This window comes from Helianthus annuus, chromosome 15 (assembly GCF_002127325.2).
Source record: "Helianthus annuus cultivar XRQ/B chromosome 15, HanXRQr2.0-SUNRISE, whole genome shotgun sequence".
Lineage (NCBI taxonomy): Eukaryota > Viridiplantae > Streptophyta > Magnoliopsida > Asterales > Asteraceae > Helianthus > Helianthus annuus.
The window spans coordinates 78,679,326-78,693,435 of record NC_035447.2 but is presented as its reverse complement, the minus strand read 5'-3'; the positions used below and the strand labels follow the sequence as shown (position 1 = coordinate 78,693,435).

Sequence of the window (14,110 nt, the reverse complement as noted above, 5' to 3'; positions counted from 1 at the left end):
AAACCACGACCATCATCACCACCTATTTCCATCATCATCAACCATCATAACCAACCCGACGTAGCTCCGGCAGCCATCATCAGATTTTTGGAGAAACCACAAAAATCGTCATTAATCTCCAGAAAAGAAGAAAAAAACGAAATAAAAGGAGACGGGGGGGGGGGGGGGGTACCGTGAAACTCGTCGGAATCCACCATCACCGTCGTCTTCTTCAACATCAGTCGCCGGAAAACGATCAGAGCAGCCGCCGCAGACGGCGGTGTTGCCGCTGGATCTCCCTCTCTCCGTCTTCGATCTCCGCCGCTCACTCTCTCCTTCGAACAGTCTCTCTCTCTCTCTAGAATCAGAGGTGTGTGTGAACTGGTACATAAAGGTGATGAAGAAGGGATGTTTAGGGGGTGTTGTCAGCCGGTTAACATTGTCGGTGCCGGCCGGACTTCTCTTCGATCGCCGAGTTAGCATCATACAGACGAGAGAGAGATGGGGTTTGGGTTTTCTTTGGCATGTGAAGAAGATGAAAGTTTATGACCTAGGTTTTATGTGTGTGGGTGAGAGTGTATGGGTCCCATCTGAATTAATATATTAATTATTTTATTTTAATGACTTAATAGTTATTTTTTATATTAAGGGCATTATAGTCATTTAACACCAACTTAACTGATAAAACTAACCCCCATCCGTTTTAAGGACTATCCGGGAACGAAAATTGAAAAGTTGAAGACTATAGAGGTAATTTTAAAAAGTTAGGGTTAAAGGTGAAAAAATGTCAAACCACATAGATTATCCAGCCATATAACTAAAAAAAAAAAAGCGGAAAATAATAACATTTGCGGAAATACGAGAGTGAATACCAAACCCCAAAAAAGATACCTATAAACAATTAGGGTTTCACTGTTCACCACACTCTCCAAATCACAATACAATACAATGGCGGACGCAGATTTCACCGGAGTTGTTATCCGCTTTCACGACGGCAAGGGTTACGGTTTCATCAAACCGGACGACGACGACGGCGGCGAAGATCTCTTCGTTCACCAATCGGAGATCCAAGCCGACGGTTACCGGAGCCTCCACGAAGGTCAGAAAGTTAGGTTTTCAGTTATCGATAAGAATAACCGTCAACAAGCTGTTAATGTTACTGTTGTTGATGGATCTGGTGGCGATAGGCCTCGTAACCGTGACGGTTACGGCGGTGGTGGTCGTAGAGGCGGTGGCGATGGTTACGGTTACGGCCGTGGTTCGTACAACGGTAACGGCGGCGGAGGTTCGTTCAACGGTGGTTATCGGAGCGGCGGAGGTGGAGGACGAGAGTGTTTTAATTGCGGTGGTGTTGGACATTTAGCTAGAGATTGCAGTAGCGCCGTCGGAGCCGGTGGCGGTGGTGGTAGCGGCGGCGGCGGCGGTTGTTACAACTGCGGAGGATTTGGTCATTTGGCTAGGGATTGCAGTATCGCCGCCGGTGGCGGCGGCGGCGGTGGAGGTTGTTATAACTGCGGAGGGCTTGGTCATATGGCTAGGGATTGTAACCGCGGCGGACGAGGCAGTAATGGCGGTGTTGGTGGAGGAGGAGGATGTTATAATTGTGGTGAGGTAGGGCATTTGGCCAGAGAGTGTACCGTTGGAGCCACTGGAGGTGGCGGTGGTGGCCGCAGTTACTCAAGATCTTCTGGTGGTGGTGGAAACTGTTACAATTGTGGTGAGGCTGGGCACTTTGCTAGAGAATGTCCAACTAACTCTTGAAGAATGAAGTCACAAAAGGTTGTCCTCAAAACTAGCTTGTTATGATATTTTGAGGTACATTTGGTTAGTTTTTTTAGCTTTTTCTGTTAATTGGCCTATTCATTGGAAGATTTTATTTGTGGCACAATCCTTTGAATATACATATAGGGGCTGGTTAGTGGTTACTAGTCTCAGTTTTGTTCATGAAGATTGGGGTTATCTCTTTGTTATGCTAATTTTGTTGATTGCTTGATTATGTGTCATTTTGTTATGTGTTATCATCTTGCTATTGTATGAGGTATGTTTATGCTTACACGCTGGTAGTGGTTTTTGATACCATTGTTTGAGAAAACCTTTGGATTATGAATAAATTATGTAGGCGGTGAATGGTGGGGATGGAGTATATTGTTTAGAGATTTGCAGCTCTGTATGCTAAAATTGGGGTTATGGTGATTCAGCTTACTTTTACTGTAGTTTGAGCTAAAATTGGGATTATGATGATTCAGTTTAGGTTTACTGTAGTTGAGCTAAAGATGGGAATTGTAATGTTTTGTAAGGATGTTCACGGTTTGGTCCGAATCATTTTGACGAATATTTTGGGCTCAGCCGTTAGCTACCGTTTAGGAAAAAAAAACCAAATCAGCCGCGGGTTGGTTGGGTCGGCTGAACAGGACGGTTTGGATTTAATAGTTTAGTGGTTTTTGACAAGTTTTTAAAAGCATAATTGGGTATTAAGTTTTAGAAAATGACAAGGATTAGTCACAAGTATAGTCCTATACGCGTAACTTTTTATTCCTAAAATGAAAAAAAAAATAATTAATGTTAAAACGACTGGTTCGGTCTAATAGTTTTATAAAGACTCTATACAGTCGATTCCAAGTTCCGATTTGTAAATTATAAAGACTGAACTATAAACCAAGCTGTATATTTTTCAATTGGGCTACAAACGAACCAAACATTCGGCGAACCGTTTGTGAACCGTTCAGCGGGAAGTTCGTTTGTGTTCGTTTGTTTATTAAACAAACGAACACGAACAAGAAATTTCGTTCGTTTAATTAAATGAACGAACATGAACAGAGGTTGCATTCGTTCATTTATGTTCGTTAACGTTCGATAGTTCATTAGTGTTTTTAATTTTATATTTTATTTAAATACCTTAGAATTCTGACAAATAAAAAATTTAAAAAGTGTCGGTGTACTTGCGATATATTATGTTCATGAACGCTTGTTTGTGTTCTTTGTTTCCATTTGTGTTCATGAACATTAGTTTGTGCTCATTTTTGTTTATCAGTGTTCATTTCGTTCGTTGCCTAAAATTAACAAACAAGCACAAACGATCACCAACAAGTTCATTTCCTTAACAAATGAACACAAACATAAAATCTCATTCGGTAAGTGTTCATGTATAGTTTGTGAACACATATTTTTTTTTTACAAACGAATTGTTTGTGTCCGTTCAGTTTGTTTGCAGCTCTATATTTCAAACCCGCCAAGCTGACTGACTTTTCTTTAGTTTGATCGGTTTTGGAGGTTTTTGATAATCCCTAATGATTTTTACAGTTTTTTTGGATGGTCTGGTTCTTCGATCATCTCTATCTCATTTAAAACTGCAACTTCTTTTTTTGTGCTCCTTTCGTAACTCAGTTGACATGACATCCATTTTATCAGTTAATTGTTGGTTATGATTTCTGCAACCAATAACTTTGTTAATGCAAGCAGGTGAACATAGTTGTTTTAATACCTTTGGATCATCCCTAATGACATCTGCAGTTTTCTTAGATGGTCTAGTTCTTGGCTTTTAGCTGATATCTTGTTCTGTGCTGTAATTATACCGTAAAAGATTCGTTCCTCAGATATTCATCTCTCTTAGGGGTGATGTTCAATCTTAATTAGAGTCACATGTGAGCTACCCACGGCTCGGACTTGGTTTGAATGTTTATAGGAGCCAAGTAGCTCGTCACGAGTTGACGATCCCAAATTTACTACATAAACGATATGCATCTGTTCGGTGATAACGGTGTGTCAATGGTTACACGCTCCAGTTGTAAACATTGTAGCCAAGGGGATGTTCTTGACGACGGGTGACCTCATGGATGTTTGTGTGAGCCTCTTTTAATTTATTTTATAAACTTTAAATATGTTTATGAACTAGGATTTTGACTCGTGTTGCGTGTTGCGGCGGCAACGTTGCGTTTGTGACCTTGTTACATGCGTTACGATGATGATATCAACGTGTGGTACCCGCACGTGACGTAACATATTTTGACTTTGTTACACGCATTACGGTCGTGACAATAACCTGATTAGGCATGGATAAAAAAGTATAAGGTCTTGAACGTTGCGATATAAAGTCTAAAAGTAATTTGAACAAAAGAATTAAAATGTTGAAGGAGATGAGATTTGAAGTTTTGGGTCAAAGTTGTCAATTGTTAAAAATTAGCAAAAAACTAGAAAGGTACCCCGCCGCGATGCGGCGGGGGCTTGTAAATATTTCAACCATTGCATCAGGGTGTTAAAATATATTAACGGATCCTTTTTTCTGGCAAGTTAGATTAGGGTAATCTATAAAGTATATTAACTAATAACAATCACTAAATTTAGGGCTGAGCAAAGTCAAGAGACCGGAACGAACCGGGTAGAAAACAAATAAGTTAACAAAGAGACTCAAATCTAAAAGATCATCATTGTCTTAACGACTCAGTGCCGTCACGGCTGCAACCAGAGTTGCTACGCCAAGAAGCAGGACACCATCAACGCCGGAATCAATAAACGTTCCAAAAATATAGAACAACAAACTGAAAGAAATTGCAAATTTGTTTATTAATTTTTCAGCAAACTAATTTTTTTATAAAAATTAAATAGCTAAATACTATAAAAAAATATATGTAACTCAACTTGATTTTGTATGGACTGGACATATGATCCAGGGCCTTTCCAGTTACCTACATATCAATCAATCCCACATGAAAATGTGAGATCATATATAGTTAATAGACTATTTTGATCATAGGTTGTTCGAATAAGTCGATATATTTTTTAAATAGATAACAAAGACAGAAAGAAAGAAAACCAACTGACCTTGTCACCACCTGGTACAATGGCTTGTAACAGCTTCATCCTTTCACTTATTTTCTCTCTTGTCGCCTCGCCCATTTTACAACCTATCATCCAATGACCATCCGTTGTTAGCTAAAAGTATGATACACCATATTTTAAACAATGGGGTTCCAAACAGCTATACAACTGCTTGCTAAGATTCTTTCGCATTCCTAAATTTTCTGTTCTTGACTGAGAACAACTCCCAAGTCTGAAAATAAAACATACATGAGAATATATATGTTGAAAGGATATATAGACAATATAAAAGCTTAGAATGCTAATTTCAAACTCCAAATACACAATTATACCGTGTAAAAAATAAACATAAGGAAGAGAAGTAGGTAGTGTTTTCTAGCAGCTTTAATGATCCAGCATATAAAACTTATAGAACCCAACAGGATATGATATCAAATTACATGATGAAAGGAAGAACTTTCACGTGTACATATCGGCTTGTATTTTGAAAAGGGGATTCACACACTTTATAAATTCAAATTGTAAATTATTTTAGGTTTTATGCGATGACAATTCGCATGTTAAGTCATCAATAACATTTTTTGTAACGGGTCATGTTCGGGTCAATCCACTAACAATTGCGTCGTGTTCGAGTCAACCCGCTAACATTTGTGTCGTGTTCGGTTCATGTGTCTTACATAGTTACACGATTTTTGGAATGGGTCGTGTTAGGGTTCATGTAAAAATTTCAGAGGTTCGGGTTAGACCCACCAACCCGCGAACATGACCCATTTAGCACCCCTATATAAGTCGAGATATAAACCCATTTGTCTACCATTCCAATCTCTACTGCCCCTTCAAACCCCCAAAACAAATTAGTTAAGTTAATACTCCTACACTAATATTACAGATAAATCGCTAATTTGAGCATATCTCTAAAAGCAAAATAGGACATGGATATTATTATCCTTATTTGAGTACACATATTTTAACTCATCTTTATAAAGTATACAATAATCATAACACAAGAAAGCAATAATAAATAACTGACACTACAAGAAAAACTTACAGCTCTATTTTTGCTACAGAATCCAGCTGTATTGAATTCTGATATCAATGAAATGTGGTTTGGCTGGAAAAAAATTGGATTATAAACCGATAAAGCATAATTTTAACCAGATTATTCAGGTTCTAAATTCTAGTACGCCCTGCAATCTAAAAAATCCAAAGCCCAGTATAACTATTGGTTATCGAATATTAAAACGACCTCAAGATACAGATTCAACAATCAAATTCATAATATCCTCTACAAATCATACATACAAACAACTCACATTAAATCTCTATCCAGCAACCGAATAAAACAAAACTCGTTATACAACATAATTACATAAAAATTCCACAACATATCAACAATTACTAAGCATGAATCCCTTTGTAATACTAAAAAACTAAAACTTGGATGCTGAAAAAAAAAAAAGAAAAGCAAAAAAGCAAGGAAAGGAGACGAAATACACCCGGCTATGACCAATCACCGTCGTCAACACCCGCCGGACGGGCGAATAAGCCACCGGAGAAGGCTGATTTTGCCTTGTCCATATCATCTGACGTCTCGAAGAACCACTTTTGTGGAAGGAGAAAGAGGTGGGAGGCATTGGTGGTCACGACAATCTACTAAACCCTAGGCCGCCGGGATAAATTCCCAGCCCTAAGCCGCCGCCGCCGCCTAAGGACCACCATGACGCCACAGCCCATCTCTCCTTTGTCTCTCTCTTCACTCTCGGCCGATAGATTTTTGGAGTTGGGATCAGGAACGGTGGAGTTATCTAGAGAGAGAAAGAAGAGAGTAGAGAGAAAGAGGAGAGTGCAGATGATTGATAGAGGAGAGTACCACTTTGTAAAGCGATGGTTCAAGTATGAAAAGCACCTTACACAATTTTTGCACAAGTTACAACCATTATATGCACACTTATGTTGTAAATTAGAGTATTATATAATATTACCAAAAGGTGAGGGTTAAGGTGGTGTTTGTTTTTCTGAAAATCTCTGAGTAGGCTTTTCTGTCTGCACCCTGCAGACCACACGCAGACTTTTTGTTTTTCTGAAGACGTTTCATTAAAAAACGTCCGCGCGAGCTCTTCTTGGTGCAGACTTTGCCCAACCACTTCTATAAGGTCTGCAGAAGGTTAAACACCACCACCCACCACCACTGTCAATCATCACCACCACCGTCCACCACCCACCACCATTCATCACCACCACCACCATCGTCCACCACCATCCATCACTACCACCCACCACCACCATCGACCACCACCGTCTACCACCATCACTGTCCATCACCACCACCGTCCGTACACCACCACCACCGTCCGTACACCACCACCAGTTTATTTTAGAAGTCTACATACGTTAAAAAACAAACAGTCTTCTTCTTGCAGACTGCAGAGGTTTGGTCTACCTCTTCTTTTATAGTTGTCTGCAGATGTGGTCCGCAGACTACAGACATTTTACCTCTTAAAAACAAACAACACCTAAATGTATAAACTATAGAAAGATGGGGAAGTTACCAGCCCTCGTCTCCACCTACCATCGTTTTTAATATATATAGTAATGTATAAACTTTTATAAGTTTATCTAGTAAGTCATAACAATGAATTTTAATATACATTTAGGTAGTGTTTGGTATGCAGAAATGAGATGCGTAATCGAATGAACTATTGTGAGGAATGAAAAAAATGTGTTTGGTTGATCAAAATAATGAAATCACTCATTACAGAAGACATCTCATTCTTTTAAATTCATTGTATATACCCCCTTGCTTTTTTTTTTTAATTTCATTCCTTTTCTCACCTTTCATCACCACCACCGCCTTCTGCCACCATCGCCACCTGTGCCGCTGCCTCCACCCACTGTCGCCACCACCACCACAAGCATTCATCGTCATCGCCACCCTCCACCATCAACCACCACCTCGACCACTGCCACCCACCGTCACCGCCATCACCCATCGTCGACACCACCCACCGCCGCCAACGCTAACTCCTGTCACCCTCGACCCCGGCCGACGCCATCACCTTCCGCCACCGCCACCTTTCACCATCGACAACCGACGCTACCGCCACCAGCTGCCACCACCACTGTCGCCGCTTCCATCCGCCATCGACCACCGCCACCCATAACCGGTTTTTATTCCTTTGTATTTTTCTTTTCTGCCTACCAAACAACACAAGGTGATGATCCATTCTATTCCCACATGGTAAACAAACAAGACAATGGAATGGTAATAATCCATTTCATTCCTTTGTCCATTTCATTATATATTTAAAAAAAATTGTATGTATATATACGTTTGTGTATAAAGATAGGGGATTCTATTGGCACACCGGCCATTCTATCTACACACTATGACTGGTCCAATACGGATTGTATAGGCCTGCCTATACGATCCATATTAGTTAAGGTTTTAGACATGGCTGACTGACAGGGTCAGCGATTGTCTGGCAGCTGGGCTTATACGGATCGCATAGGCCTATACGGGTACGATCCGTATTGGAGAGTTGATTTTTTTGAGAATGAATTTTGGTGTTTTGGGTGCGGTTGTTGGTGTTTATTGTTGGTTATTTGTTGTTTTTATGTGTTTTATAATTTTTATTATATTTTATCATTACATATCGTATTATAGCGTATCGTGACGTAACGTATCACATTTATAAGTTGTATTATATTTAATCATGACATATTATATTATATCGTATCATCCTTGTATCGTATCGTGACGTATCATATCGTATCATCCTTGTATCGTGTCGTGACGTATCGTATTGTATTTATATTTTGTATTATATTTTATCACAACGTGTCATATCATATTATACATTATACGTAACAAACTAACCAATCTAAACATTTGAAATAAACAATCACAGATATAAATTGAAACTGAAATTTAACTATATAATAAGTTTGTATATATACATATAATCCAAAATAAATAAACAGTCAAATACAAAGAAAGTACAAAAAAATATCCTAAACCGTCGGATCTGCACCCTAAGGATCCTGAGTGGTGCCTGACGGCCCCAGATCCTGAGTGGTGGCAAACGGCTGCAGATCCTGTCCCGAGCGTGGCGGCAAGTCCGACATCGGTATAGGGTCAGACCACGATCTCTAGCCGCTTGTATATCGCCCTGGATCCCCCGCATCCAAAGAAGCTCAGTAAGAGAGTGGTGGGCGTCCATCCGCGCTTGTAGCCGCAACTCCATCTGCTGTAACGCAAGGGCCACAGCCGGTGGCATTTGGTCATAGACGACGTGCTAGGGTCCTGAGCCACTCCAGGTGGCTGCTGCTGCTGTGGCGGTGGACTGAGCTCTCGGTCGAGCTGAGCGCCCTCTTGAAAAAAAAAAACCAACGGTTAAAACATGACGCTAAATTCTAAATCCTAATACAAAATATGTAAATAAATGTTTACCTCGACATGATCGCCATCCCCGCCATCTTCATCACCATCACCATCTCCTACTGCCACAAAAGGCTCCTCATCTGGTAACTCGTTTGGCAAGGGGGTTGGGACAAAATAGCGCCATCGCGATCGCGAAAGCGTAGGCCGATATCAACGCCATAGTCTTGCGTGATATGCATGCCGATCAGGGTCGATCGCATCAATCTGGTCGGCTCGATCGTGCCCCCCGCCGTAACCGGTGGGTCCTCGGAACGTGGCCCGGTGAGACGGCAATCTGCGTGATGTACAATCCCCCCGTATAACAACGACCCCTTGGTTTCTTGAGAATTCAGGGGGTTAACACGCATCGTACAGACCTATATATTGTGTATTGGCCCGTTATACGACCAATTTTTGGCCTATACAATCGTATAGGGCTAAAATTAAAAAAAAAAGATTTTAGGTTTTGCCGTTTCGATGCGTATACGAGTCGTATTTTGTCATTACTTGTCATTTTTTGAAGTATACGCTCTATACCTGTCGTTCCGGTGACGTTCGGTTACGTGTAGTGTCGTATTTTATGATTACATGTAATTTAGTTTTGAATCCACTTGTACTATAACGTGTCGTTTTGAATGTACACGTGCCGTACCGTATCATTACTTTCGTATTTTGTCGTCAAATATGGTATTGTGACGTATATTGTCATTATGTGTCGTAGCATGGCGTATATTCTCCGCATTAGGGTGGGTCGGTGACGTTCGGTATTTTGACGTTTATTGTTTATAAGTGTCGTATTAGGGTGTAGATTGTCTGTAAGTGTCGTGAAGTTGCGTATTATGGGTGTTATGTCATATTAGTCTCTACTTAGTGTATTGTTCCGTATTATGGTGTATCATGTCTGTACGGTGTCGTATTTTAACGTGTATTTGTCACACCCCGATTTCCACGTGTCTCACCGGTGGGCCCGGTGGGGGATTATCGTGACGTAGTTGGCAACAATATAGTCAAACCACACAATATATGAATGCACAGCGGAAGCATAAGATAATTATATTTCAACCATTGTTTGTAATATCAAATGTATTACGAATAGTCGAAAAGTATCCACAGGGGATCAAATAATAATAATAAAAGTATTGTTTAACAGACGTAGGCATCTTAAGCTTGCGAGACTCTTTATGATGCTAAGGAGAAATATCCAGCCAATTACGCATAGTACCTGCATTTAGTCTTTTTGGGAAAATACGTCAGTTTACACTGGTAAATACATTCAACTGACTCATTTTGGAAAAATGATTGAAAATTGGTTTGAATGCACATGGCACAAAATATCTTTTGATTAAAACGCACAGAGGCAAGATTAACCTTTTATAACTTGGGAGAATTATATTTAATTTTATAATCTTGTAAAGAATTACATGTTTGCTATGCGTTCGGTCGCCCGGGTCGTGCCGGGTTAAAGTTTAATAGACACGCCACCTAGCATAAAACCGTGGCGGGTAAACCAACGGCTACGCTTTTATAGTCATGGACATAATGCCGGGTGTACGCCTACACCGGGATGTCAAGGTCGTGGCCATTCGTAAATGCTGCCAAGGATATCCGGGACATGGTCATTAAGCCCCCAAAGGCGTAAAGCCAACAAAACAAGTTTTTAAACGGGTCACATAAATAATACCCAACTACAAATGAGTTGGGGTCAATTGCCCGACCAAGCGGTATTTTAGATACCGTAACCCAAGCCCGTATAACGGAAAATAAGTTAAAAGTATTTACCTTTGCAAGTATAATTCCTTAAATTGAAATAAATTGCAGATAGCTTTTACTGGTCTCCTTATTCTGGAACGAAGGTTTTAAAATAACCTATTAGAATCCTAACGGGTCTTTAATCTAGCCGGAGCTTAGACCGGTCAGTTTCAAAGGATAGATACGGTTTAATCGCGTGAAAGGCGAAAACCGGGAATGGAATGTGATTTTGACCCAACAAGTTTGAAGACTTGTTTTACAGGGGTATAATAATCACACTCTGTATTTTGGGGTCAAAACAATATGGTTTGACCCGTTTCGGCTAGTGTATGTAAACTAGTTACATAAGCCGAACCGTGCGCGCAAAAGGCGCAACGGGTAACCGTAAGAGTCCTACACTGTTTTCCTAAGTCAACATGCTTTAAAGAGGTTGTGGTATCAGTAGGATACCTTCCATAATGCCCGTAACGAGTTTAAGTTGATATTATGCCCCGTAGGGGTATTTCGGTCTTTTTAAAGATTATAAAAGAGGTTTCAGAGTTCTACAGGAAATCTGAGTTTCCCGAACAGTTTATAAAGTCTAAAATACTTTATTTATTAATTAAAATCAGTAGCAACTGGAATCGGGTCAAAAGACCTTGTAGAACTCAAGTTATGGCCGAAAAGGGTATATTCGGTATTTACCAAACCGTTGCCATAACCGCAGGTTATGAGCAGGTTAAAAATAATTAAAAATCTTAAAAATTCCAAAATATTATTTTACATCAGTGAGCAAAAGGTTTGGTGTCGAAATCCGGGTTTAGATAGGCGTTATGCTAATTGCGCTATTTAATTACTAAAGTTTCGCAATTTGCGCTATTTAGCATAACTCCTATTCTGGACCTCGGATTGACATGAAATTTTAGGGACATGCTTAGAAATCAGTAACCAAGGTCATGATCCTTTCACGTGTCCGAAATTCTCGTTTTAAATTAAAAAGGGCGTTACGGTCAACTTTTAAGCATTTAACGGAAATGTGTAAAAGGCTCGGACAAACAACGAACCGGTCACAGAGGGTTATACCATCATGTAACCTGGTCCTAAGAGAGTCCTAAGGCATATCTAAATCAAACTTTAACGGGCCAGAACTGAAGTCAATGCAAAAGTCAAACTTTTGCGACTTTCGGCTTCGAACCGGATCTAAACAGAAAGTGGTCGGATCAAACAAGCTTAGACTAGTTAATATACTTATTATCATGTTTTATGAGTGTTTAAACAGGTTACATATCATCTACATTACAGATTATGCATGAAATCGCGAAATGACATTTCTGTTGACTTTTTCTAAGTACGCTTGACTCGATATTCGGACTAGTTAGAGTGGTGATCAGGGGGAACCCTCTTAAGGGTTTATTACCCACATAAATACCAACTTATAACCACTTTTAATTCGAGACATGACTGAGCCATTGATGACTAATCTCGAAGTCAAACCGTAATTACGACAGTTTGACCTTTAGCTAAATAACTAAGGTAACTCAATTAAGGAAAGGATTAGCAACTTACAAAAGTCCTAAGCCTGATTAGTGATCACTTGAGAGCACCTTGGAGCTCCAGGGATGATCAGATTGCAAGAGGAAGGTGTCAAGAACAATGGTGCATATCATGGTCCTTTATATAGTGTTTAATCCACCACAATTCTTTGACACATGAGTCTACAACCCACCACAACTGATCAACACATGTTCCTAGTGCTTAGGGGTTGTTTAGGGGTCAAGAATGATGTGGAGAATCGATTGTAGATCAGTTTCATGCGCATAACAGCAAACAATCCCGTTTTCTCTCGCTGGCACCCCCTTACGGACCGTAAGGGGGTGGCTTACGGTCCGTAAGCCGTATGCTGAAACAAAAATGTTGTTCTTTCAGGATTTCGAAAGGGAAACCATCTTTTCTGAATTTGGGGCCTCAATTATCAGTTAGGGACCTCTCAGAATGACCTTGAACAGTTACATACCCTACCATTTTGAATTGTTTGCTTGAATTCCTATTTGAAAGTGCCGAACAATGAGGTTTATCTAGCTTTTCTTCGTAGGAGTCCACCATTTCAATTATTGTCAAGAATTTCTGGATTTAGATGTTTAAGATATATACACTTGGGTCTTGGGATTTATAATTGAGGTCGTTCAGAGGTACAAATTAACATGACGCCACTTTTAAATCCTGCCAAAAACATCTTTATTACACCCAGGTTTACAACGCGTTTTGTCTTTCATGACACGTGTCGTTATTTCATTGAACATGAATTTTCGAGGTGTTACATCCTCACCCCCTTAAAATAAATCTCGACCCGAGATTTACTGAAAAAAATAAGGGTATTTTTCTTTCATCGTGGACTCAACTTCCCACGTGAATTCGGGACCTCTACGGGCATCCCATTTGACTTGACAATAGGTACATGCTTCTTTCGAAGCTTCTTTACCTGTCGATCTTCAATCGACAAAGGTTTTTCCACCAATTTTAAGCTCTCATCTATATGCACATCTTTATGTGGTATCACCAGTGATTCATCGGCGAAGCACTTCTTTAGATTGCAGTTGTGGAACACATTGTGAATTCCATTGAGCTCTTCAGGTAAGTTTAACTTATAGGCAACTGACCCGACACGTTCGATAACCTCGAAAGGTCCTATGTATCTCGGGCTTAGCTTGCCTTTCTTACCAAATCGCATCACTCCCTTCCAGGGTGATACTTTAAGTAGGACCTTGTCACCTACTTCAAAGTTAAAAGCTTCACGCTTTGGATCAGCGTAGCTCTTCTGCCTATCTCGGGCAGCTTTGAGACGGTCACGTATCTGGACAATCTTGTCCGTCGTCTCGAACACTATCTCTGGTCCTGATAATTGGACATCTCCAACTTCCGCCCATCTACGGGTGATCTACACTTTCTACCGTATAATGCCTCGAAGGGCGCAACCTTAATGCTGGTATGGTAGCTATTGTTGTAGGAGAATTCGATTAATGGTAGGTTCTTATCCCAACTACCACCCAAATCGATAGCACATGCACGTAGCATGTCTTCCAACGTCTAAATAGTACGCTCACTCTGACCGTCTGTCTGAGGATGGTAAGCCGTACTAAAGTTCAAACGTGTGCCCAAAGATTGCTGGAA

General features: G+C 40.3%; 1 protein-coding gene across 1 annotated transcript; it reads left to right on the top strand.

The window, feature by feature from the left end:
• Positions 1 to 824: 824 nt before the first annotated feature.
• LOC110912107 (cold shock domain-containing protein 3) lies at positions 825 to 1,975 on the top strand. The gene has a single exon (XM_022156784.2). The coding sequence runs from the start codon at positions 928 to 930 to the stop codon at positions 1,738 to 1,740; it is 813 nt and encodes a 270-aa protein (XP_022012476.1). The 5' UTR covers positions 825 to 927; the 3' UTR covers positions 1,741 to 1,975.
• Positions 1,976 to 14,110: the final 12,135 nt, after the last annotated feature.